The sequence below is a fragment of the Lepus europaeus genome, chromosome 20 (assembly GCF_033115175.1).
Source record: "Lepus europaeus isolate LE1 chromosome 20, mLepTim1.pri, whole genome shotgun sequence".
NCBI lineage: Eukaryota > Metazoa > Chordata > Mammalia > Lagomorpha > Leporidae > Lepus > Lepus europaeus.
The window spans coordinates 3368422-3392731 of NC_084846.1; the positions used below are offsets into that span (position 1 = coordinate 3368422).

The 24310-nt window shown below is 71.3% G+C and overlaps 3 protein-coding genes across 7 annotated transcripts; 2 read left to right on the forward strand and 1 right to left on the reverse strand.

The window, feature by feature from the left end:
* The first annotated feature begins 250 nt into the window (after nt 1-250).
* RNF126 (ring finger protein 126) lies at nt 251-9007 on the forward strand. 4 transcript variants are annotated; one of them, XM_062178996.1, is made up of 9 exons: nt 251-366; nt 4138-4196; nt 4464-4533; nt 6079-6137; nt 6498-6566; nt 7888-7957; nt 8373-8466; nt 8590-8705; nt 8785-9007. In XM_062178996.1, the coding sequence occupies exons 1-9, from the start codon at nt 292-294 to the stop codon at nt 8932-8934; spliced, it is 762 nt and encodes a 253-aa protein (XP_062034980.1). In that variant the 5' UTR covers nt 251-291; the 3' UTR covers nt 8935-9007. The 4 variants fall into 4 exon arrangements, with proteins under 4 accessions (XP_062034980.1, XP_062034977.1, XP_062034978.1 ...); XM_062178993.1 differs by having other exon boundaries at nt 253-366; nt 5974-6218; nt 8785-9002; XM_062178994.1 differs by having other exon boundaries at nt 254-366; nt 5974-6137; nt 8785-9001.
* Nucleotides 9008-9762: 755 nt separating this feature from the next.
* FGF22 (fibroblast growth factor 22) lies at nt 9763-12040 on the reverse strand. 2 transcript variants are annotated; one of them, XM_062178883.1, is made up of 3 exons: nt 11827-12040; nt 10834-10937; nt 9763-10739 (listed from the first exon to the last, which is right to left on the reverse strand). In XM_062178883.1, exons 1-3 carry the CDS (start codon nt 12038-12040, stop codon nt 10539-10541), a joined length of 519 nt encoding a protein of 172 aa, XP_062034867.1. In that variant the 3' UTR covers nt 9763-10538. The 2 variants fall into 2 exon arrangements, with proteins under 2 accessions (XP_062034867.1, XP_062034866.1); XM_062178882.1 differs by having other exon boundaries at nt 9763-10762.
* A 3682-nt stretch (nt 12041-15722) lies between these two features.
* POLRMT (RNA polymerase mitochondrial) lies at nt 15723-23986 on the forward strand. Its single transcript, XM_062178823.1, is given in 23 exon segments — nt 15723-15818; nt 16097-16195; nt 16698-16815; nt 16817-17018; nt 17020-17310; nt 18193-18323; nt 18416-18602; nt 19710-19859; nt 19952-20116; nt 20194-20364; nt 20441-20665; nt 20751-21539; nt 21675-21797; nt 21962-22084; nt 22231-22410; nt 22556-22642; nt 22741-22854; nt 22940-22992; nt 23080-23178; nt 23262-23334; nt 23443-23534; nt 23723-23799; nt 23886-23986. Coding segments are annotated over 23 exon segments (3687 nt in total). The 5' UTR covers nt 15723-15730; the 3' UTR covers nt 23936-23986.
* The last annotated feature ends 324 nt before the right edge of the window (nt 23987-24310 follow it).

Sequence of the window (24310 nt, forward strand, 5' to 3'; positions counted from 1 at the left end):
CGCAGCTCCACCCCCGTCCCACGCAGGCCCCGCCCCGGGCTCCGCCTCCGGGCCTGGCCACGCCCCTACCCGGCGCGCCGCCAGCGGCCGCCCCTAGATTGCCCCTCAGCGGCCACCGTCGCCAGCCGCGCGTGCGCCCGGCGCCTCTTCCGCGCCCGGCTCCGCCCCGCGCCGTGCGTGAGCGTGCGTGCCGTGCGTGAACGGGCGCGGGCGCGTCGGCCGGCGAGGGAGCAGCAAACGGCCGGCGGCGGCGCCGCGCGGGGGGCGGGCGCGGAGGAGGCGGCGGTGGCCATGGCCGAGGCGTCGCCGCAGCCCGGACGGTACTTCTGCCACTGCTGCTCGGTCGAGATCGTGCCGCGCCTGCCGGTGAGGCCCGGGGCGGGGGCGGGCGGCGGGCCTCGGGCGAGGCGGGGGTGGCCGGCGCGCGCTGGCCCCGGCGGGAAACTGAGGCCGGGCCCGGAGGCGGGGCCGGGTGACCCCCGCGGCCCCGGCGACCCCGGGGCGGGCTCCTGACTCCCTCGAACCTGGGCGTGCAGGCGGGGAGACCGAGGCCCCGCGAGCCGCGTGTCGGGGGCCGGGAGGAGGGCGGCTGCGGAGAGCCGGGCCCCGCGGCGTCGCGAGGGCGCCCCGGAGCGCGTGGCCGTGGCGTCCGGCGGCGCCAGGTGCAGGCCCAGGTGCGGCTTCCGCCCTGCAGCCGGGCTGGGCGCGGGGCAAGTGCTGCGGCTGCAGTGCGCACCCCGGGCTGGGGCCGGGCGCGGCCGGCTCGGCCAGGCCGCTGGTCCTCGAGCTGGCCTCGGGGCACCTCGGGGGATGCTCCCGAGCCTGGGGCCGCCGGGCCGCCGGCTGCCGTGAGGAGGCGGGAGCCGGGCTCGCTGGCGCCTGCCTGCGCCTGGGCCGGCTGGAGGGCCGGGCCTGCGGGCGAGGACTTCGGGGCGCCGGCGGCTGGCTGTGTGCCTTCTCCGTGTCGTCTCGCCGTGGCCACCAGGGAAGAGGAACCCACGGGAGAACGCGTCGGGTCCTCTGGCGCACGGGGGAGGAGGATGTGGGCCTGCGGACTCGGGGAGCTGAGAGCCGCCCGCTCCCCTCAGTCTCCTGTGCCTGCCGCTTCCGGTTTCCGGGGCGCCCAGCTCTGGGCCGTCCCCGTCGGTGGCAGGTGGGGGCGGCTGGTGTGAGCCCCCCACCCCGGAAGCCCTAGGGAAGCACGGGATTGTGGTCCTGGGGGCCCACGTGGGTGGGCTGCAAGGCTGGCCTTGGCCTGCCTCCCGGGGCAGCGCAGGGCAGTGCCTGGGCGACTTCCTCGCCCTGTGGCCTTGGCCGGCGAGTGACAGGTGATCGCGAGCAGAGGGAGTGTCCAGCTCCCCTACGGGGGTCCTGGGCTGCCCGTGGGCACGCAGGCTGATCCGGGAGGTCCCTGCCCGCTGTGGCCGTGGACCAGCACTCGGCGCTCTCTGTGGGGTGGGCTCCGTGGACCCGCCCCCCGGCGGTGGTGCAGGGCCCGCTCTGGTGGAGTGCGTGGGGCTGGCGTGTGGGAGCGGCAGCCGTGCAGGCCCACGCTGGTCTTCTGGGTCCCGCTGGCTGAGGTGTGGGAGCTGGGGCATGGGCAGGGCTGGCATCCATGCCGTGGGGGCGGTGTGGGGGCAGGGGGGCTCGGGGCTCAGAGCTGGAAACTGCTGTGCCCTGCCCTGGGTCGGCGGTTGGGCGCGGCAGGGTGCCTGGGCACACGGGGTGCAGAGAGACAGCAGCGCGTCCCCAGGGAGCGCGGGGCCCTGCTGTCAGTGCCACCTGTGTCCCACGGAGCTCTGGGTTCACCCTGCGGGGGCCGTGGCTGCCGTCCGGTCTGCCCCTTGTGGTTTCTGCCATCATGGACCCCGCCCCCTAGGCAGGCAGGTCTGGAGCTGGCCCCAGCAGCAGCTTCCGGGACCGGACCTGGGACAGGCAGGAGGGAAGCCGGAGATGCCTGATCCCCGCCAGGGAGGGGACCCGGCTGGGGCGTCCCTGGGGTGTGATCCTAGTGCGGGCAGCCTGGGTGGCAGAGCCTGCTGAGTGCCCCCGGCTGAGGAGTGAGCGGGCGCCAGGCCGAGTGGGGAGCTGTGCAGGGGCCCTCACCCCCTGGGCGCCCTGCCTTGCCCGGACTGCCGCTGTGGCCCCCGAGAGTGGATGGAGAGCAGCTCAGAGGACAGGGCCCGGGGGGGGGGGGGGTCTCTGCGGAGCTGACCGTGGCACCGAGGCAGTGTGAGAGAAGGGACGCGGGCCCCTTGGTGGGCAGGCACAGAGGGGCCTCTCCCTGTGTGCCGGCCCCGCCCCCGCCCCCAGCCTGGAGCGGGGGCTCGGGTCCTGCCAGGCCTCGACCTCGGGTCTGCGTGGATCCCGGGCAGCTCTGAGCGCTGGGCTGGCTGGCGGGGGACAGAGCCTGGCACTGAGCCTCCTGCCCATGAGGTGGGGGTGTCGAGGTGACTTTTGAACCTGATTCTTTTTTAAAAGCTTTTTTTGAAAGGCAGGGTGATGGGGAGGGAGTAAGTGTCCGCAGTGTCCAGGGCTGGGCCAGTTGAAGACAGGGGCCTGGAATTCCACCCAGGTCCTCCCTGTGGGAGGCGGGGCCCACGCCCCTGTGTGTCAGTGGGGCGCTGGGTGGGAAGTGGCACAGCCGGCACTCCCGCCAGGCTCATACGGGGTGCCGGCGCTGCCCCCCGTGCTCACAGCGCTGGCCCCTGGCCCTGACTTCTGCCAAGGCGACAGCCAGAGGGGTGGTGTGGGGCACAGACGGGCAGCAGCACAGGGCTGTGCCGGGGCCCTCATCTGAGCGTGGATCTGAAGCCAGGGGGCAGGGCGGCCACCTTGTGTGCACCGTGTGTGCACTGGCTCTGCTTACCTGGGAAGGGGGGGGCTGGGGGCCTGAGCACACCCGAGCTGTGTATGGGGAGAGGCTGGGGGCCTCGGCACACCTGAGCTGTGTGTGGGGAGAGGCTGGGGGCCTGGGCACACCTGAGCTGTGTGTGGGAGGAGGCTGGGGGCCTGGGCACACCCCAGCTGTGTGTGGGAGGAGGCTGGGGGCCTGGGCACACCCCAGCTGTGGGCTGCGCCAGGGGTGGACGCAGGTCAGCGAGGGCCAGAACGCCTCTGAGCTGCGTTCCCCGTCCGTGGCGGGGGCCAGCCACCAGCACTGGCTGAGGTGTGGCTGGGACCTGGGCAGCCGTCCAGGTGGACTGAGTCAGAGCAGCGTGGGTGCTGGGTGCCCGCCCCGAGCCCGGGTGGCAGACAGCTCGTGTTCCTGCAGGCCCCGACATCGGAAGCAGGACGACTCGAGTGGGGTGTCCCGTCCTGGTCGCCGCACCTGTGCACGGCACAGCCGGGGTTCCGGGGCCGTGTTCCCATGTCGCACGCTGGGTGCACAGTCGCTAGGTTCAGGGTCTCCAGAGTTACGTAACCGTAACCGCAGTCTAATTCCAGAACATTCTCACCCCAAAAGAAACCTCACACCCATTTGTGGTTGCCTCCCCCAGCCTGGCGCCCACGCATCCACTTCCTGTCTCCCTGGATTCTCTGGGAGCTTCCTGCTGGTGGAGTCGCTCAGGGTGTGGCCTCTGTGCCTGTGTCTCCCTGAGCGAGGGGTCCTTGGGTCCCTGCACGGCGTGGTGAGCTGTGCCCATGGCTGCGTGGGCCGCGCGCCCTGTGTGCCCGCTCACCTGCGAGGGGCACTGGGCCGTCCCGGCGGCCGCGTCTCTCGGGAGACTCGTGGGCTTGGCTGCAGGCGAGACGCGGCTGTGGTCGGCGTTTTCCTGGAGCCAGTAATCGCGGTGCCAGCCCTGTCCTCCTGGGAGCCGCGTCCGTTTGAGTCCTACACGTGCTGCCCATGGGGGCCGCCCTCGCCAGGCCCCTCCTTCCCACAGGTCCGCCCACCATGGCTTCGCGCCCTGTGGCTGGCCGCTCGTCTGGGGATCCAGCCAGCACACAGCTTGCTGTGGGGGGAGCGTCGGGACCACTGCAGTCCGGGGGGTCTGGGCACCGGGGCTCTGCAGTGTTCTGGAAGGGCTGCCCTGGGCGTCGACTGGCCCTGCCGAGCAGCGCCTCTGTCGCCGTGGGGGCATCCGGGAGGGGCCCAGGAGGCAGTCCCCCTCAGTGGCCACTGCTCTCCTGCAGGACTACACCTGCCCAAGATGCGAGTCCGGCTTCATCGAGGAGCTTCCAGAGGACACCAGGTGACCTCGACGGTGGAGGCCGGGGGTGGGCACGCTGGCCGTGCAGGGAAGGGGTCACGCGCACATGGGCTTGCGATGGTGTGCAGCCGAGGAGGGGAGGGGCAGCTGCTCCCGCCTGGTGCAGCCCAGGCCAGGGTGGGGTCCGCACCTGGCAGCAGCGCCCTGGGGCCCTGGCTCACAGGTCCAGAAGTGGGGGCACAGGCAGGGCGTGACCCCCTGGGGGGCCCCCCCCGACGAACACCAGCGCTGACACCTCTGTCTCCCCAGGAACACAGAGAACAGTTCTGCCCCGTCCACAGCCCCCGCCGACCAGAGCCAGAGCCGGCAGCCGTTCGAGGTGGGTCTGGGCCCCTGACCTGGGGGCTGCCCCTGCTGGAGTGGGGGCCCTCCACACGCCCCCTCCTACTGCTGTCCACCCTGCTGGGGCAACAGCAAGGCCAGCGACACCGCTGACACTGACACCAGTCCTGCCTTCGGCCCCCTATGCATCCCCGCATCTCACAACCAACTGCGACGCCTCCCTGGCGTCGCCCCGAGCCCGGGCCAGCAGTGACAGAGCAGCTGGCGAGGGCGTAAGCTTCCACCCTCGGGCTCACTCCACAGGTGGCCTCAGTGGCCGGGGCTGGGCCAGGCCGTAGCTAGGAGCCTGGAACTCCAGCTGGGTCCCCCATGGGGGTGGCGGGGCCCCAAGCACTTGAGCCATCCCTGCTGCCCCCCAGGCTGTCAGCAGGGAGCTGGGTGGGAGTGGAGTCGCTCGTGGGTGCTGGCGTTGCAGGCGGTGGCTTCACCTGCGTGTCCTCACGGTGCTCCGAGTCCCCCTTCCCGGCCACCAGGCCCGGCCTCCGGCCACCGTCCCTCTCCCTCGCCCCGGCTGCCAGGCCCGGCCTCCGGTCAGCGTCCCTCTCCCTCGCCCCGGCTGCCAGGCCCGGCCTCCGGCCACCGTCCCTCTCCCTCGCCCCGGCTGCCAGGCCCGGCCTCCGGTCAGCGTCCCTCTCCCTCGCCCCGGCTGCCAGGCCCGGCCTCCGGTCACCGTCCCTCTCCCTTGCCCCTGGCCGCCAGGCCCGGCCTCCGGTCACCGTCCCTCTCCCTCGCCCCTGGCCGCCAGGCCCGGCCTCCGGTCAGCGTCCCTCTCCCTCGCCCCGGCTGCCAGGCCCGGCCTCCGGTCACCGTCCCTCTCCCTTGCCCCTGGCCGCCAGGCCCGGCCTCCGGTCACCGTCCCTCTCCCTTGCCCCTGGCCGCCAGGCCCGGCCTCCGGTCACCGTCCCTCTCCCTTGCCCCTGGCCGCCAGGCCCGGCCTCCGGCCACCGTCCCTCTCCCTTGCCCCTGGCCGCCAGGCCCGGCCTCCGGCCACCGTCCCTCTCCCTTGCCCCTGGCCGCCAGGCCCGGCCTCCGGTCACCGTCCCTCTCCCTTGCCCCTGGCCGCCAGGCCCGGCCTCCGGTCACCGTCCCTCTCCCTCGCCCCGGCTGCCAGGCCCGGCCTCCGGTCACCGTCCCTCTCCCTCGCCCCGGCTGCCAGGCCCGGCCTCCGGTCACCGTCCCTCTCCCTCGCCCCGGCTGCCAGGCCCGGCCTCCGGTCACCGTCCCTCTCCCTCGCCCCGGCTGCCAGGCCCGGCCTCCGGTCACCGTCCCTCTCCCTCGCCCCGGCTGCCAGGCCCGGCCTCCGGTCACCGTCCCTCTCCCTCGCCCCGGCTGCCAGGCCCGGCCTCCAGTCACCGTCCCTCTCCCTTGCCCCGGCTGCCAGGCCCGGCCTCCGGTCAGCATCCCTCTCCCTCCCCAGAATGTCGACCAGCAGCTGTTCACGCTGCCACAGGGCTACGGGCAGTTTGCTTTCGGCATCTTTGACGACAGCTTTGAGATCCCCACGTTCCCCCCTGGGGCGCAGGCTGATGACGGCAGGGACCCCGAGAGCCGGCGGGAACGAGAGCACCAGTCCCGGCACCGGTATGGCGCCCGGCAGCCCCGCGCCCGGCTCACTGCACGGCGGGCCACCGGCCGGCACGAAGGCGTCCCCACGCTGGAAGGGTGAGGGGGCCTGGGGGTGGACAAGACCCCGCACGGTGAGGTTGGACCGGGAAAGCTGCCCACGAGAGGTGTGGCTGCTTGGTCCCCTCACCAGCCCTCGCAGGCCCGGGGCCCCACCTGGCACTTGGGGGCCCCTGGGTCCTGCAGAGGGGGCCAGGAACCTGCACAGCCTCGCCGGCTCCCTCTGGTGCTCTGCCCCTGCACTGTCCAGCGGCTGTGAGCTGCTAGCCAGAGCTGAGCGCAGTCCGGCCTGTGTGACCAGCCCCTCCGTCTGCCCAGGATCATCCAGCAGCTGGTCAACGGCATCATCACCCCGGCCACCATCCCCAGCCTGGGCCTGGGCCCCTGGTGAGTGTGTGTGTGTATGTGTGTGTGTATAGCCATTCCCAGCCTGGGCCCGGGCCCCTGGTGAGTGTGTGTGTGTGTGTGTGTGTGGAGCCATCCCCAGCCTAGGCCCGGGCCCCTGGTGAGTGTGTGTGTGTGTGTGTGTGTGGAGCCATCCCCAGCCTAGGCCCGGGCCCCTGGTGAGTGTGTGTGTGTGTGTATGTGTGGAGCCATCCCCAGCAGGGGCCCGGGCCCCTGGTGAGTGTGTGTGTGTGTGTGTGTGTGGAGCCATCCCCAGCCTAGGCCCGGGCCCCTGGTGAGTGTGTGTGTGTGTGTGTGTGTGTGGAGCCATGCCCAGCCTGGGCCCGGGCCCCTGGTGAGTGTGTGTGTGTGTGTGTGTGTGGAGCCATCCCCAGCCTGGGCCCGGGCCCCTGGTGAGTGTGTGTGTGTGTGTGTGTGTGTGTGTGGAGCCATCCCCAGCCTGGGCCTGGGCCCCGGTGAGTGTGTGTATGTGTGTGTGTGGAGCCATCCCTAGCCTGGGCCTGGGCCCGGGCCCCTGGTGTGTGTGTGTGTGTGTGGAGCCATCCCCAGCCTGGGCCTGGGCCCCGGTGAGTGTGTGTGTGTGTGTGTGTGTGTGTGTGGAGCCATCCCTAGCCTGGGCCTGGGCCCGGGCCCCTGGTATGTGTGTGTGTATGTGTGTATGTGTGTAGCCATCCCCAGCCTGGGCCTGGGCCCGGGCCCCTGGTGTGTGTGTGTGTGTGTGTGTGTGTGTAGCCATCCCCAGCCTGGGCCTGGGCCCCTGGTGAGTGTGTGTGTGTGTGTGTGTGGAGCCATCCCTAGCCTGGGCCTGGGCTCCTGGTGTGTGTGTGTGTGTGTGTGTATAGCCATCCCCAGCCTGGGCCCGGGCCCCTGGTGAGTGTGTGTGTGTGTGTGTAGCCATCCCCAGCCTGGGCCTGGGCCCCTGGTGAGTGTGTGTGTGTGTGTGTGGAGCCATCCCCAGCCTGGGCCCGGGCCCCTGGTGTGTGTGTGTGTGTGTGGAGCCATCCCCAGCCTGGGCCCGGGCCCCTGGTGAGTGTGTGTGTGTGTGTGTGTGTAGCCATCCCCAGCCTGGGCCTGGGCCCTGGTGAGTGTGTGTGTGTGTGTGTGTGTGTGGAGCCATCCCCAGCCTGGGCCCGGGCCCCTGGTGAGTGTTTGTGTGTGTGTGTGTGTGTGGAGCCATCCCCAGCCTGGGCCCGGGCCCCTGGTGAGGTGTGTGTGTGTGGAGGGGGCATCCCCAGCCTGAGCCCTGGTGAGTATTGGGGGGCCCCTGCCCCTGCAGCCCACTGAACCCGTCCTCTCCGCCCAGGGGTGTCCTGCACTCGAACCCGATGGACTACGCCTGGGGGGCCAATGGCCTGGACGCCATCATCACACAGGTACGGGCAGGCCGCCGCCTTCGTGTCCTGCCCCAGACCAGCAGAGTTCGGGCGAGGCCTGAGCTGCCAGCGGCCGCTCCCCGCCTCTGTCCAAGCCTCGGCCGCCTCACGGCGTGTCCCCAAGTCCCCGCGCGGGAACTCGGTGCTGGGCACTCAGGCCCGGGAGCCTCCCGGGAGTGTCCTGGTCCCTCGCACAGGGCGGGCAGTGGGTCCGGGGCGGGCGCCCCTGTGGCCCCGCGGTGTCTTGGGCTCCCGGGTGCCGGCCCCGGGACAAACGCAGCCTCGGTGCTTTTGCAGGTCCCGCAGCCTTGCGGCTCAGAGCCCCGCGGGCCGGGCAGACGGCGGCCTTCTCCCCCCCCAGGAGCACGCCCCCGCCCCCGAGGAGCTCCCGGCACTCTCGCCTCTTGTCTTTCAGCTCCTCAATCAGTTTGAAAGCACGGGCCCCCCGCCCGCAGACAAGGAGCGCATCCAGGCCCTGCCCACCGTCCCTGTCACCGCGGAGCACGTAGGTAGGCAGCCGGCTCCGCCCCTGGGGGGGCTCCGCGGGGTCCTGGCTGGTCGAGCGGGTGGCTGCCCCCCCCCCCGCCCGCACAGGGCTCTCACGGCCCTCGCCCCGGCCCCGCTCCCGCCAGGCTCCGGGCTCGAGTGCCCCGTGTGCAAGGACGACTACGCGCTGGGCGAGCGCGTGCGGCAGCTGCCCTGCAACCACCTCTTCCACGACGGCTGCATCGTGCCCTGGCTGGAGCAGGTGAGCGCCGGCCACGCCCCGACCACGCCCCGCCCCGCCCCGCTCGCCCCCGCTAACCCGCCCTCTCCCCCGCGGACAGCACGACAGCTGCCCCGTCTGCCGAAAGAGCCTCACGGGACAGAACACGGCCACGAACCCCCCGGGGCTGGGCGGGGTGAGCTTCTCGTCCTCGTCCTCCTCGTCGTCGTCCAGCTCGCCCAGCAACGAGAACGCCACCAGCAACTCGTGATCCCGGCGCCGGCCGCACCCCGAGCCTCTGGGAGAGCTCCGCCCCTCCCAGCCTCTGCGGCTGCGCGGCTGCAGGTGCCGGCGCCCGCGTCGGTCAGCGCCCGCTGCGCCGCGGGCTGCGTGGGCAGAGCTCGGACGACCCTGCCTGCTCCGGGGCGGGACCGGAGCTAGCCCGGCTCAGCCCTTCAGAGGGGCAGGGACGGCCCGGGCCGTGGGTGCTCCCGGACGGAGGGCACCGGCCGCGCGCCCCTCCAGGGTGTCCCAGACCCCCGTCCCCTTGGTCTCTAACCTCACCCTCTAAATGTTCAACGGCGGGAAGGTTTTTATAATTTTAAATTATTACTGCTTTGAAATAAATGGACGTTTTAGCTCACACGCGGCCGTGCGTGATCTGTGGAAAGACGGGTTCGGCTGTGGCGCCAGGCGAGCACCACCCAGGATGGCCCCGCACTCCTGCGCCAGCGAGCCCTGGAGACCAGCGACGCCCGGGACCAAGTGCTGCGGTGGACGCTTCTAGGGAAGCCGTGTGTGTGTGTGTGTGTGTGTGTAAAGCCTTTTAAAATACACCCCTGGAAACATGCAGGGCCGGCGTCTTCCTTCTGCGCCTGCGCCGGGGATCCACCCTGAGGGAGGCGGGGGCTCGGACGCAGGTCCCGCAGCTGTGAGCGCTGGAGTCGCAGCGAGATGCCCGGACCCCGCCGGGCCGGAGTGAGTGCCACGAGGGCCCCTGCTCTCGGGGAGCCTGCCGCCACCCGGGTGGGGGCCCGGCCCTGGCACGGGCAGTGGGCACGGGCCGCGCGGCGGGCAGCCTCGGGCGAAGATCCCTCCCGCTGCGGTCGCGCCGCTGCCTCTCACCCTGACCCCCGTGAATCCGGCCAGCGTCCAGGTCACTGGGCGGGGCCCAGGCCCTGGCATCCACGAGCATTGCCGTCTTCCCTGAGCGATCCTGGCTTTGCTGTTCTTGGTTTTGCGTTTCAACATTGTTTACTTATCTGGAAGGCAGAGCGGCAGATTCTCCACGTGCTGCCTCGCTCCCCGGAGGCCCACAGGGCCGCCCGACGCCGGACCACGAGCTCCGTGCAGATTTCCCGCTCGGTGGCAGGGGCCGCGGCACAGATGTTCTCAGTTCCAGGGCTCCGCGTGTGCAGTCGTCACCCGCATGTGGACGGCACTGCACCCAGGAGACACGCGTGGGCTGCTGCTTGCCTGTCTGCCCACGGCCCCGCCACGGGCCTCGCAGCCCCTCGCCAGAAACTGCTGTTCTTGTTGGAGAGTGGACGCTTTGGGTTAGGAAGTCTGCAGGGGGACAACTTGAGCACCGAGGGGCTCTGGCCACGTCCAGCTGGCAGGCACCTCACGGCAAAGAGCGTGGAGGCCCTCGGCCTGCAGGGGGCGCCCGCTGCACCACAGCCTCTGTGTCCCCGAGAGTCCGGGCGGCGTCCTGCAGCCCAGGAGGTGCCTGCTGGGTCCTCCCTGGGCTGGCCAGGCCTCAGCACCTGGCACCCAGGAGACCCTGGCTTCATGCACAGAAGAGACGCGTGGCCGGGCCTTTGCTCTCCGACCCAGGGTCTGCCGAACTCTGTCCACCTGCTCCTCCGCCATCTGTCATTGAGCTGCCGCCGTGTCTCGGAGCCTCAGGAGACCAGCACTGGCAGGAAGTGGGTGGACAGGTGGTGCCTGCGCGTCCGGCCACCTCGCCGAGGGGCCCCCCGTCCATCGAGGGCCAGGAACATGGGCCGGCCACGATGGCGCCAGCGGAGTGAGGCGTAGGTGTTGTAGCCGTTCTCCTCGATGCGCTCCTGGAACCTGCAGTCCACGGTGTAGACACGCTGTGGGGAAGGGCGGGGTGTGAGACCAGGGGACCCCGCCTGCCACCCGCCGCCCGCCTGCCGGCACTCACCGACCCGTGGAGGCGGCCCCGGCGATTCATGGCCACGTAGAAGCCGGAGTGTACAGCCTTGATGACCACGATGCCCACACGCACAGAACGGATCTCCACCACACCTGGAGGGGGGGGCTTGGTCAGGCAGGGAGCCTGGCCCCGCCCACACTGTGGTCACCCACTCACTCCTCTCCTCCAGGTCACACTGGCCACGCCCTGGACCCTGACAGATCTGAAGGGCAGGGGGCCTCTCTCCGAGGGTGTCCAGCCTGGGCAACACTTGGCTGGACGCTGGCTGCCGTGGGGGACCAGAAGCAGCGGGAGGACCCCGTCACCAGCAGGTGACGCAGCAGCCCCAGCCTGCTCTGAGCCAGCTTCCTGTCCAGCTCGGAGGGGGCACCACCCACTCCCCATCCTCTCCGTGGCCTCTGCCCACCGGCCGGCTCTCCTGTGCAGGCTCCACCCAGGCCCCTCCTCCCTGGCCACCCCTCTGCTCTGGGAGCCCCTCAGGGACTGGGGTCCCCACACAGCCCACGGAAAGCAAAGACAAGAGCCCCTTGCACCAGCCACCCAACGCTGCCAGCCGGGAGGGGAAACCCAGGCCCAGAGGGACGTGGCCACCGTCCCTGGTCACCTGCCTGCGCCTGGCCTCTCCCCCAGCCCGAGGCCACCGCGCCTGGCCATGCCCTCACAGAGGGACCGGCCCGGCCAGTCCCCTGTCATTGCCTCGGTCGCGTGCAGCCTAATGAGGGCCTTGGGAGCCCCAGATGAAAGCCGCCAGGGAGGCAGGGTGGCTGTCGGCTCTGATGACCGGGACCCGGCCCGACCCGCCCCAGCTCCCGGCCCGACGTCTCTCCCCCCCCCACCCCCCGCAGCCTCAGGTCCCCTGAGCAGCCAGCAGTCCTGCCCACTTCGCAGCCGAGGGAACCGAGGCCGCGGACGGGCAGTGGCGAGGCGCTCCGGGACCCATGCGGGCCGCCGCCCCCGCCGCCGCCGCCCCCGCGCACTCACTGTCCTGGCCGTGGCGCCAGCGGGTGCCCTGCACACGGCCTCGGGGGTCCACGCGCAGGAAGAAGTGGGTGGAGGAGAAGAGGCGCCGCCAGCGCACGTCGCCCTCCAGGTGCGGGTAGCTGCGCGGTCTCCGCGGCGCACTCGGGGTCCCCGCGGCGCCGGGCATCCGCGCCAGCAGCAGCCAGACCAGGCCCAGCCACAGGCGGCGGCGCATGGCCGCGCGCCCCGCTCGCCGCCCGCTCCTGCCTCCCGGCGCTGCGCGGCTTGGCCCTCAGCGGCCGGGGCGGGGCGTCCCGAGGGGGCGGGCCCCTGGGGCCAATAGGGAGCGGGGGGTGGGGCCCGGCACGGCGCGCGGCCCAATCAGGACGCGGCGCTCGGCCCGGGCGCGCGTGTCTGCCTGGCGGGGCGGAGAGCGTGCGTGAGTCACCCGCGACCACCGTGGCCTGGAGGCAGCCGGCGGGGCGTGTGCTGGGGTCCGGGGTGGGTTTGGCCACGCGTGGGGCAGGCGGCTCGTGGGCGGCACGTGGGCGGCAGCCGCCCCGCAGGGTGGCGCCGGGCTCTCAGGCTTACCTGCCCGCGCGAGCCCTGCCTGCGACAGGTGCGCCCCGCAGAGTGGCGGACGCTCGCCTTCCAGCCCTGCCCGCGGCCCGGCGCCGAGCAGCAGCTTGGAAAGGGACCAGGCGGGAGCCCGGGCGCCTCTACGCAGCGAGGGCTCCCCGTCGGCCCCGGGGGACGGAGGCGGGGCAGGGCCGGCCCCATTCACCGGGCATGAGGTCAGCTCCTAGCAGAGCTGCAAGCCCAGGTGACTCGCGCAGAGGGCCAGGTGCGGCCCCGGGTGCCGGTGAGTTTGCTGGAACCGGCTTCCCTGGAACATGAGTGCACAATGCAGTTCGCCCAGGCTGAGTGCATCGGTCCGGTGTGTGCCACCACCGCGTTCCAGAAATTCTCCTCACTCGGAAAGGAAACCCATTCCCAGGAGCGATCCCCCTAGCCCCCGGCGACCCCGTGTCCCCTCCTGTCCCTGTGGATTCCCCTGTCAGTGGAGCCCACGTCTGTGTCAGCGTGGCCCTGGGCCTCACCCCGTTCCTGGCTGTGTACTGCTCCCGGTGTGCGTGGACCCTGCTGCCTGTGCCCACCCTCTGCGGCAGATGCTGTGCTGTGTGTACTTGGGGACCTCGTGACCCCTCTGCGTGCACAGCGGTGTGCAGATCTAGGGGCTCTGAGTCCCCCACCTGCAGGGTTAGCAGCCGGCCTGGTGGTGGTGAGGGCAGGGTGCAGCGCCTGTGCCCCTGACCCCCGAGCCCTCCGCCCTGCCCCCCCACTCCCCACCAGTGAGAAGCCGAAGCCAGGCGGTCGCGCAGCTCTCGGGACACCTGCCCACTGGTGTGTCGGGTGGGTGCCACCTTCCACACACCCCCTCGCACAATAGCTTCTGTGCTGGAAACAGCTGGGGCTCTAGCCAGGAGTTGCACTGTCCCCTCTGCGGCCGGCTCCAGTCTGTGGGAGCTTTGAGATCTACCCCAGCTGGGGACAGCCCGGGTGTACACAATGGCCACGCGGCTGGGGATGTCGGCACCCAGGCCCTTGGTGCAGCCACTGGTGGAAATTCAGGCCGAGGAGGACACAGCGCAGGCCCCTGCGTGGGAGCCTTCAGTGGCTGGAGGAGGCAGGAGGGACCCGGCCGTGGGCCCCTGGCCTCCAGGAACTGGAGGGAGTAACTGTGTGCGGCTTGACGGCACCAGGTTTTGGGAACTGTCCGGCAGACAGCAGAGAAATGCCACGGCTCCTCGTGGCTTCCCTCAGGTCTCACGTCCAGTGGCTCCGTCCGGGTGCAGCTCGTGAGACCGAGTCCCAGGCCCTCCAGTGCTCCCGTGTGCTACAGGGAACTTGACCGCAGCTTCAGGAGCGCAAAGCCAGTGCTGGCCATGGGGTGGCTCGGTGTGAGGCCTGGCACATGGGGGTGGCTGGAGCCGTGGGCACAAAGGGAGGTTCCAGGAGCTGCGGGCAGGGGGCATGGGCCTAACGCTGGCTCTGAAACACGGGTGGGGGTCTTACATGTGGAAGAGAACCCAGGCCCAGGAGGCAACACAGCAAGTTGCATTTGGGCTTCCACCCCCGCTCCTGGCCCTGCCCGATTGAGGGGTTCCAGGGGTGTCCCCGGGAGTGAGCCAGTGCTGAGGTCACAGCCCCTGGGGCATACTGGGGGAGCGGGGCGGGACCCGGAGGACGCTGCCAGCTGCTGGAGACATTCCCGGCCGCTGGCGTCAGCAGCCCCGGCCTGCGTGGGCAGCCGAGTCTGGAATGTGCCGTGGGGGCCCAGGACCCAGCCCTTCCGGAGCGTGGGCCCCGGTCCCGGGTGCCCTCCCGCCCCCAGACCTCTCTGCCAGGCTCCTACATCCCCGGGCGGTGCCTCACACGGGGCCTTGGCACCTGCTGAGGTCTTGGTGGGGGCCCCCGGGGGCATCCCTCCAGCTCTGCCCACTCCTGACAGGGCTCAGCGGGAGGTCAGTGCTGGATGCAGACCCCAGGGGCTGCCCCATCCCATTCCTCACTGTCCGCTCCCCCCCAGGGGGGTTAACATGCTCCTCCTGCTCCTCAGAGCCTAGGGCTTCATGGGTAAACTGAGCCACCCCCTGACGGCCAGGCTGTGCGGCCCCAGGCAGCCTGAGCACCACAGACTGAAGTCGGTGAGCCGCCCCCACCCCGGCACCCTGGCTCAGCCGGCTCCCCCATGGGGGTCTTGGATGCCCAGCCCAGCCCTCTGGGGCATAAGTGGTGGACAGGAGGCATCCTCTCTAACTTTCAGACAAGTACATTTTTTAAAAAAATATTTATTTATTTATTTATTTATTTGAGAGGCGGAGTTACAAAGAGTTGGCGGGGGGGGGGGAGAGGGAGAGAGAGAGGCAGAGAGAGAGAGAGAGAAGGAGATCGATCTCCCAGCTACTGGTTCACTCCCCAAACGGAGGCAGCAGCCAGGGCTGGGCCAGACCAGGGCCAGAGAGGCCTACAGGGGTCAGAGGTCAGAGGGTCAGGCCTCCTGCAGAGCAGGTGGCATCTGACTCAGCTGTGATCACAGCACCTGACACAAGGAGACACCGCCTACAAGGGGGCTAGGAGGAGATTGGTTCACCTGTTCAGCAAAGGCGGGGGGGGGGGGGGGAGGGAGGGAGAGAGAGAGGGAGGGAGGGGGTAGGGGGTAGGACGGGAGAGAGAGAGGGAGGGAGGGAGGGAGGGGGAGTCAGGGAGGGCGGGAGAGAGAGAGGTCTTCCATCTGATGGTTCACTCCCCAAATGGCTGCAACGGCCGGAGCTGAGCCGATCGGAAGTCAGGAGCCAGGGGCTTTTTCCGGGTCTCCCACGCGGGGCCAGGGGCCCAAGGACTTGGGCCATCGTCCACTGCTTTCCCAGGCCATAGCAGAGAGCTGGATCGGAAGTGGAGCAGCCGGGTCTCGAACCGTCGCCCATGTGGGATGCCGGCGCTGCAGAGGCTTAGCCTCCTACGCAACTACTATGCCGGCCCCATAAGTACATCGTTTTTAAAAAAGTAGTTTCCACCCAAAATAAGTGCTTGGACCCACGCGGGCCACGGGCGGAAGCGCTACACTGCAGGGCGCTGCCCTAACCGCTGGATAGTCCCGGGTTCCAAGGGCGGACCGAGACGCGTCCTGGTTGCCACGGTTGCACGGGCTTCTCCTTGGGAACTAGGGTGCGGCCAATCAGTGCGCTCCGCCTGCGCATGCCTTCCTGTCTCCGGGCCGCGCGGCTCCCTGGGAGTTGTGGTCCCGGCGGCGCACTTCCGCCCGGCGCGCCCCTGCGCAGCCGCCGTCGGCAGCGGGACCACAACACCCGGCAGGCGGCGCGCGCGCGCGTGCGCGGGGCGGTGGGGCGGCGGGGCTGGCGGCATGTCGGCGCTGCGCTGGGGCCGCGGCGCGGCGGGGCTCAGGCAGGCGCTGCGCCCCTCGGGCTGCCCCGCGCTCCTGGCCGAGGAAGGTAACGGGGGGATGGGGCGCGTGGCCTGGGGGTGGCGGGACGCCTCTGCAGCCGGGGTCTTGGGCTTCTCTGGGCGCCGAGCCCCTTCGGGGTCCTGCGGCCGTGGGCGCGGGTTTGACTGCGCGTTCCGGACCCCGGCTGGGGTTGGGGCCCTTGGCCTTGAGCCCCGGGTCCTGCCTGGGACCGACGGCCGTGCCCCCCGAGCTAGGGCCGCCGACCCCGCGGTTTCCGTGCGGGACGACCCCCGCCCCCTTCAGCTTGCTTGGCCTCTCCCGCAGGGACCCTCGGGGGCGCCCCGGGCCGCAGCCGGAGTTCGTCGGCCAGCCCCTGTGAGCAGGACCCCCGGAAGGACTGGGGCCGCGCGCAGCTGCTGGAGGGTGAGCCGGCTGGGGGGCCCCTTCCCTGGTTCCCGCGTGGGTTCCCCGCCGCACGGACGGGGAGGTCGGGCAGCGGGTGCAGGCGGGAGCCGGCGGGCCGCCAGCTTCAGCCGCCGCCTCTCCCCTACCTCGCCTCCGGTTTTAAAGCAAAGCCCAGAGCGGATCCTGTTACCCCCCCCCCCCCAAACACCCGGCCCCCTCTTGTCTCCCTCCGCCAGCGCAGACCCCCAGGCCTTTGCCCACCCCCGGCTTCTCCTGCGCCCTGTGCACTGGGGCCGCCCAGGCTCAGCTCCAGTGTCTGGAGGGGGGCGGGGGCGGTCAGGCCTCCACGTTCCCAGGGTCTGTGTTCGGGGAGCCCAGGCCTGAGCAGACGAGCCCTGGCCGGGCAGCGGCGGTGCCCTCTTGGAGAGGCCCCAGTGCTGGTGGGGCGCGCTGGGCGGGAGGCTGGGAGGAGGGGCATGCAGAGCGGGGTCCCCTGATCGCCCCCCACCCTGCCCCGCAGTGCTGGAGGCGCGGGTGCGGCAGCTCCAGGCGGAGAACGTGTCGGAGGTGACGGTGAAGAGGCTGGAGGTGGCCCGGCTCCCGGAACGCGGCGGTGGGGATGGCGGCCCCCGAGACCCCGGCAGGCCGGGCGGGCGCTGCGCCCGAGCCTCGCAGCCGCTGGGCGGACAAGCTGGAGAAGGAGCAGCAGGCGCTGCAGAGGCGCCGCCAGCGGCTGGAGATGAAGCTGCAGGCGCGGGCCCAGCAGCTGGCCCATGGGCTGTCGCCCCGGCCCCTGCGCGTGGAGCCGCGGCTGCTGAGCGCGCAGCTGGCCAGCTGCCTGCCAGCGGGGGGTCCGGGGGCCTCCCGAGAGCCCCTGGGAGGAGCGGCTGGCCCGGGCCCTGCAGGAGGCCTCTCAGAAATTGAGCCGCGAGGAGACGCAGGCCCTGGGCCGCAGGCGGGCGCCCCCCTCGGGCCAGCAGCAGAGGCTCCTGGCCTTCCTGGAGTGCTGCCTGCTCACCGACCACCTGCCCCTGGCCCACCACGTGCTGGTCAGCTACCACAGCAGGCCCCGCAGGCAGCCGCTGCTCACGCTCGCCATGTACAACACCGTCCTGCTCGGCTGGGCTCGCAAGGTGAGCACGCGGCCGGGCCAGCCCCATGTCCCGTCTCTTTACCTTCCCTCAGGGCTCTCTGGGTGTTAATCCCACACGGCCCTCAGAGAGAAGGTGACCCAGACAGAGGGGCGTCCTGCTGGGGTTTCCGGCCGGGCCAGGGCTGCCCGCGAGCCCTCTCTGGCGCCTGTCCTGAAAGTGCGCCCGCCTGACCCGGGTGTTTGCGGCCCCGCGTTTGCCCATGCGCGCTGCCTTGGCTGCCCACCCCAGGGTATTCGCCTTGGCCGCTGGTCCCCACTTAGGGCTGTGCCGTGCACAGACGCTGTCACGGGGAAGCTCGGGTTCTTCCGAGGCAGGAGGGGACCGGCTGGGCGGAAGCGTGGTCATCAGAGCAGTCGGATCTGTGGTGGGGCCGGGTGACCGTCCCTGGGCACAGACCTGGGAGCCGGCCGAGCGGCCCGCGTGGTGGGGATGCATTGGGTTTTCCTGCTCGAGGCCGCCCTGGGAATTGGGGTGGTGGCCCTGGGAGGTGTCTTCCTGCCCTGCCTGGCTGGTGGCCGGTGCAGCTGGGTTGTCTCCGTCTGGGCACTCAGTGGGGAAGGTCCGAGCTCCCAGCCAGTGTGGCTTCATCCCGGCCCTGGGCCCTCTGCAGAGACCATGCCCCCCCGCCGCGTTGGCGCCGTGGCCACGGTCTGTGTCCTGAGTGACCGGTGCAGGGGGCGGCGCTTGGCTGAGCCCCCTGCTTCCAGGCGCTCGGGGAGTGCCCGCTGGTCCCCGGCTCCCAGCTCCGTGGAGGGTGGGAGGACAGAAACACTCAGGAGACACCGGCGGCCTGGGGAAGGGGTGTGCGGGGGCCCTGGAGCGGGCGGCCCCCCACACCGGCCCGTGTCGCTGTTTCTGCAGGGCTCCTTGCGGGAGCTGTTGTACGTGCTCTTCATGGTCAGAGACGCTGGCCTCGCCCCCGACGCGCAGTCCTATGCCGCCGCCCTGCAGTGCATGGGGCGGCGGGACCAGGACGCCAGCACCATCCGAAGGTAGCGGGAGCGGAGGCCTGGTGGCTGCGGGGCGGGCTCCGGGGAGACGGGAGACGCCGTCTCAGCGCCCCCCACCCCCGCCCCCGCCCCAGGTGTCTGCAGCAGATGGACCAGGATGGGCTGCAGCCGGCGCAGCTCTTCACTGACACGGCCCTGTCCAAGGAGGAGCGCGCCCTGCTCCTCAGGGCCATTGTCAAGGCCGAGCCCGCCTTCAGCCCCCCGCCGCGGCCCACTCCCCAGCTCAACACCTCCACACTGCTCAGGGAGGTGTACGCCAAGGTGAGCCTCAGCCTGGCGCGGGGGCGCGGTGGGGTGTGGTTGGCAGCCAAAGGCGGCCTCTCCAGGCCAGGACGTGGGCCCGAGCGGGGTGGGCGGGGCCAGGGGCCCGCAGGGGTCCTCAGGGTCAGCCAGAGCACTTCGTCAGCCCACCCTTTCTCCCGCCCCTGCCAACCACAAATCCACTTCCTGTCTGGATTTTCTTGTTCTGGTGTCTCCTGTCAGTGGAGTCCCCCACAGTGTGGCCTCTGTGCCTGTGTCTCATGAGCGTGATGTCCTCAGGGCCCTCCACGCTGTAGCACGAGTCAAGGCCTCGCCCCTGCTCCTGGCTGTGTGGCGTGGCTCTGCATGCCACACGTATGGTGTGTCTTGTGGGTGTGGTGTGGCTCTGTGTGGCACACCGCGTGGTGTGTCCATGTGGGTATGGTGCAGCTCTGTATGGCACATGTGTGATGTGTCTTAGTGCAACGTGGCTCTGCGTGGAACACCCTGTGGCGTGTCTGTGTGGGTGTGATGCAGCTCTGGCACATGTGTGGTGTGTCTTGGTGCGATGTGGCTCTGCGTGGCACACCGCGTGGCATGTCTGTGTGGGTGTGGCGTGGCTCTGAGTGTCCACGCCACTGGAGCATCCGTTCCCCTCTGGTTTCATGTGGGAGTTTGCTCTCGACTCTCAGCGCTTTGGCTTTAGTCGCTGTCTTTAGCTCGTGTGTTTGACTTAGCTCCTCTCGGAGAGAGGTCTTCATCCGCTGCCCCACTCCCAGTGCCTGCAAGGGAAGCTGGGAGCCAGAGCTGTCTGGGCCTCCTGCGTGGGCCCAGGGACCCGCGTACCGGGCACGCCCTGCAGGAAGCGGAGTGGAGCCCAGCGATCCCGCGTGGACTCGCTGGCAGCGCCTGCACGGCCACACCTGGCACCTTCCTGTTCGAGTTGGCTGCGTGCGCTCCTGCGGGTCCAGGTGTGGGAAGTATGCACAGACACGGGGGATGCGGCCCACTGTCCCCCTAGGCTCTGCTGGCCCTCGGCCCCTCCCGACATGCCCCAGTGCCCACCCCTTGGAGCCCGTCAGATGGGTGTGGCCGTGCGGGCTGGCCTCACGCCCTCGCGCCCTGCAGGACGGCCCCGTGTCCTACCCCAAGCTGCCGCTGCCCCTGAAGACCCTGCAGAGGCTGTTCCAGCAGCAGCTGCGCGTGGAGCTGGGCAGCAGCGTCCACGTGGAGTCCGTGGAGGAGGCCCTCCCGCCCACCAAGGAGATGCTGCACGCGGTAAGGGCCCCTGTCTGCCGTCTGCCCATGGGCGCTGCCCGCAGGCCATGCCCTGAGGGAGGTGGGGTGACCTGGCCCGCGTCTGCCCGCAGCGACGGACCCTGAAGACGCTGCGTGCGCAGTGGGAGGCAGCCCTGCGGCGGACACTGCAGGAGACCAAAGCCAGCCTGGCGCGGGAGGCCCACGAGGGCCGCCCGTCCCTCTACCCCTTCCTGTGCCTGCTCAGTGAGCGGGAGCTGGTGCGGATGCTCATGCAGGTGCGCCTGTGCCCGGGCGGGGCGGGGTGGGGCAGGGTGGGGTGGGGTGGCCCTGGGCTCACCGCCGCCTCCCCCAGACCCTGCAGACGCTGCCCGCCCAGGGGGAGTCGCTCGTCACCCTGGCCCACGACCTGGGCCTGCGGACCTTCAGCCGCCACACGGTGCAGAGCAAGCAGCTCAGCGGCGAGGTGCGGCGACTGGAGCGCCAGTACCTGCAGTACCTGCACCTGCTGGCCTCCGACACCCAGGTGAGGGGCAGCCCGAGCGCGCCCCCAGCCGGCTGGTCCCGGCTCTCTGACGCCCCCTGACAGAGCCTCCCCACAGGTGGCCGAGCCCTGCCTGCCGCGGCAGTACTGGGAGACCCTGGAGGTGCCCGCGACCCCGCCGCCGCGGCCCTGGCCGCTCCTGGTGGTGCTGCAGCTGGGCAAGCAGCTGGCTGAGGTGCTGGTGCAGGCCGTGCAGATGCCACGCAGCCTGGCCGCGCCCCACGGCGCCTGCAGGCTCATCCCGGTGCTGTACCACGTGTACTCCTTCCGCAGCTTCCGCCAGGTGCGCTGTGCGGGGGCCGCGGTGGGCTCAAGCCTGCCCCCCAGGACAGAGCGTCGGCCGGGCTCTGACCCCCGTCTCCCCCCAGATCGGCATCTTGAAGCCGCACCCGGCCTACTCGCAGCTGCTGGTGGCCGCGGCCGAGCCCACGCTGACCTTCGAGGCGGCCGAGGTGCCCATGCTGTGCCCCCCGCTGCCCTGGACGTCACCCCACACCGGCGCCTTCCTGCTGAACCCCACCAAGCTGATGCGGGCGGTGGAGGGCACCACGCAGCACCAGCAGCTCCTGGAGCGCTGCCCGCCCACCCAGCTGCACGGGGCCCTGGACGCCCTCACCCAGCTGGGGAACTGCGCCTGGCGCGTCAACGGCCCCGTGCTGGACCTGGTGCTGCAGCTCTTCAGGGCCAAGGGCTGCCCCCGCCTGGGCGTGCCCGCCCCGCCCTCCGAAGCCCCCCGGCCCCCCGAGGGCCGCCTGCCCCCTGGCAGCTCGCCGGCCCACAAGGCAGAGCTGCGGCGGGAGCTGGCGCGGTGCCTGAAGGCGGCCCGCGAGATGCACAGCCTGCGGGCGGACGCCCTGTACCGCCTCTCGCTGGCCCAGCACCTGCGGCACTGCGTCTTCTGGCTGCCCCACAACATGGACTTCCGGGGTCGCACCTACCCCTGCCCGCCCCACTTCAACCACCTGGGCAGCGACCTGGCCCGCGCCCTGCTGGAGTTCGCCCATGGCCGCCCGCTGGGCCCCCACGGGCTCGACTGGCTCAAGATCCACCTGGTGAACCTCACCGGGCTCAAGAAGCGCGAGTCCCTGCAGGCCCGCCTGGCCTTCGCCGACGAGGTCATGGACGACATCCTGGACTCTGCGGACCAGCCCATGACGGTGGGCCTGCCCTGTCTGGGCAGCTCCTGGGGTGTCCCCGGCTCCCTGTCCTCCCTGCGGCCCCTGTCTCCTGGCCCAAGGGTAGCTCCGCTGACGCAGGGACCCCTGGGCTCAGCTCTCTGGTGCCCCCTGCAGGGTCGCAAGTGGTGGATGGAGGCGGACGAGCCCTGGCAAACCCTGGCCTGCTGCATGGAGGTGGCGCGTGCCGTGCGAGCCCCCGACCCAGCTGCTCACATCTCCCACCTCCCCGTGCACCAGGTGAGCACGGTGCTGGGCGCATGGTGTGGCCTCTGCTGTCATCCAGGGAGGGCGTGGGGCCTGAGCCGGTTCAGCCACGAGTCCCACTCCCGGCATCTCTTGTCCTGAGGCAAGTGGTGGTCACACTGAGGCTGCCTCACCCCCCACCCCCCACCCCCTGCCAGGACGGCTCCTGCAATGGCCTGCAGCACTACGCTGCCCTGGGCCGCGACAGCGTGGGCGCCGCCTCCGTGAACCTGCTGCCCTCGGACCTGCCGCAGGACGTGTACAGCGGGGTGGCCGCGCAGGTGGGCGGACGCCCCTCCCCGCTGGGCCCGGGAGCCTTGGCTCACTGTTGAGACCCTGGGTGGGCCGGGCCCCAGGGTGACGCCCACAGCCTCCACCTGCCCCCCCCCCCTGGAGCGTCCTCAGCCCAGCCGCCCGCCTCTGCCAGGTGGAGGTACTGCGCAGGCGCGACGCGGAGCAGGGTGTGCAGGTGGCCCAGGCCCTCGAGGGCTTCGTCAGCCGCAAGGTGGTGAAGCAGACGGTGATGACGGTGGTGTACGGCGTCACACGCTACGGCGGGCGCCTGCAGATCGAGAAGCGCCTCCGCGAACTCAGCGACTTCCCCCAGGTGTGGCCGTGCCCATCCGCGGGAGCTGGCGTGGGAGGCCTGGCCCCGCCCCCTGTGTCCCCCAATACCCACAGCATCCCCCCCACAGGAGCTGGTGTGGGAGGCCTGGGCTCCGCCCCCTCTGCTCTAACCCCTCCCCCCACAGGAGCTGGTGTGGGAGGCCTCCCACTACCTGGTGCGGCAGGTATTCCACAGCCTGCAGGAGATGTTCTCGGGCACCCGGGCCATTCAGGTGCGCGCCCCGTCTCCCGGCCCTCCTGGCCCCTCCCCGCCGCCCCCTCCTCCCAGCCCCTCCCCACCGCCCCCTCCTCACGGCGCCCTGTCCCGCAGCACTGGCTGACTGAGAGCGCCCGGCTCATCTCCCACGCGGGCTCGGCGGTGGAGTGGGTCACGCCCCTGGGCATCCCGGTCGTGCAGCCTTACCACCGGGACGCCAAGCTGCAGGTAAGCCGCGTCTGCCCCCCCACCCCCCCACGGGGCCTGGACAGGACTCACTGCCTGCCTGTACCTGCCCCCGCCCCGCCTGCAGGTCAAAGGGGGGATCCAGAGCGTCTCCTGCAGCGTCAGCGCGGACACCAGCCAGTAAGTGGGAGGCGGGCCCGGGGGGCGGTGCCCGGGCCCCTCACACACGGCCCTGGGAGGCGGCCCCCCTCACACGCGGCCCCGCAGGAAGCCCAACGTGCTGAAGCAGAGGAACGGGTTCCCGCCTAACTTCATCCACTCGCTGGACTCCTCCCACATGATGCTCACAGCCCTGCACTGCTACAGGTGGGCCCCGGGGCGGGGGCGGGGGCTCCCCACCCAGACCTGCAGGGGCAGGGCCAGCAACACGTGTCGCCCCCCCACCCCAGGAAGGGCCTGACCTTTGTGTCCGTCCACGACTGCTTCTGGACACACGCAGCTGACGTCCCCATCATGAACGAGGTGCCTGTCGCCCCCTGCCCACAGCCTCCCTGGCCCCGGGGTCCTGGGGCCCTGGCCCCGGGGCAGGCGCAGAGGCGCTGAGCCTGGCTCCTGGCGCCCCCTCCCCAGGTGTGCCGGGAGCAGTTCGTGCACCTGCACAGCCAGCCCATCCTGCGGGACCTGTCCCGGTTCCTGGTGCAGCGGTACTGCTCCAGCCCCAGGTGAGGTCCGGCCCGGCCCAGTTATTCCCCCTCCCCGCCAGAGCCTCACCCCCACCCAGGTGAGGGCCCCGGCCGGCCCAGTTACCCCCCCAAGCCCCCCGCCCGTCCCCAGCCCCAGGTGAGGGCCCGGCCCGGCCCCGTTGCCCACCCCCCCACACACACTGGTCCCTCACCCCGCCCGCCCCCAGCCCCAGGCCGCAGAAGCTCTCCCAGCGCATCCACCGCACCAGGCTTCTGGAGACGCTGCTGGCGGTGCCTGAGACAGGTAAGGGGACGTGGGGGGCCCCATCTGCCCGCCCGCCCGCCCGGTGCGCGCCGGAGCGCGGGCTCAGCGCTGTGTCCCCTCCGCAGGGGCCTTCGACCTGGAGCAGGTGAAGCGCTCCACGTACTTCTTCAGCTGAGCGCCGCCCCGCCCGCGCGAATAAAGCCGTGGGCGCCCCGCAGGAGACCAGGCCGGGCGCGATGCTGTCGTTTATTGCGCGGAATGGAGGTGGGGGGGCGTGGGGGCGCTGCCGCCTCGGCTCTCGGCCCGGGAGGCCCCCGTGGGGTGCGTGACCGCGAGAGCCGGCGGTTATTGCGTGAGCGCGGTGGGGGCAGCACTGGGAGACCCCGCGGGACGGCGGCCCCACCCTGCAGGCACCGAGGTGAAGGCGCCCCCTCGCGGCACGCAGCGGAGCCGCCGTGGGGGCGGGGCGGGGGCGATGGGGGTGGGCGCAGGGCGATGGGGGGTGCGGCCAGGGGCGCGGAGGAGGTGCCCCGCCGGCCCGGCCCGCCCT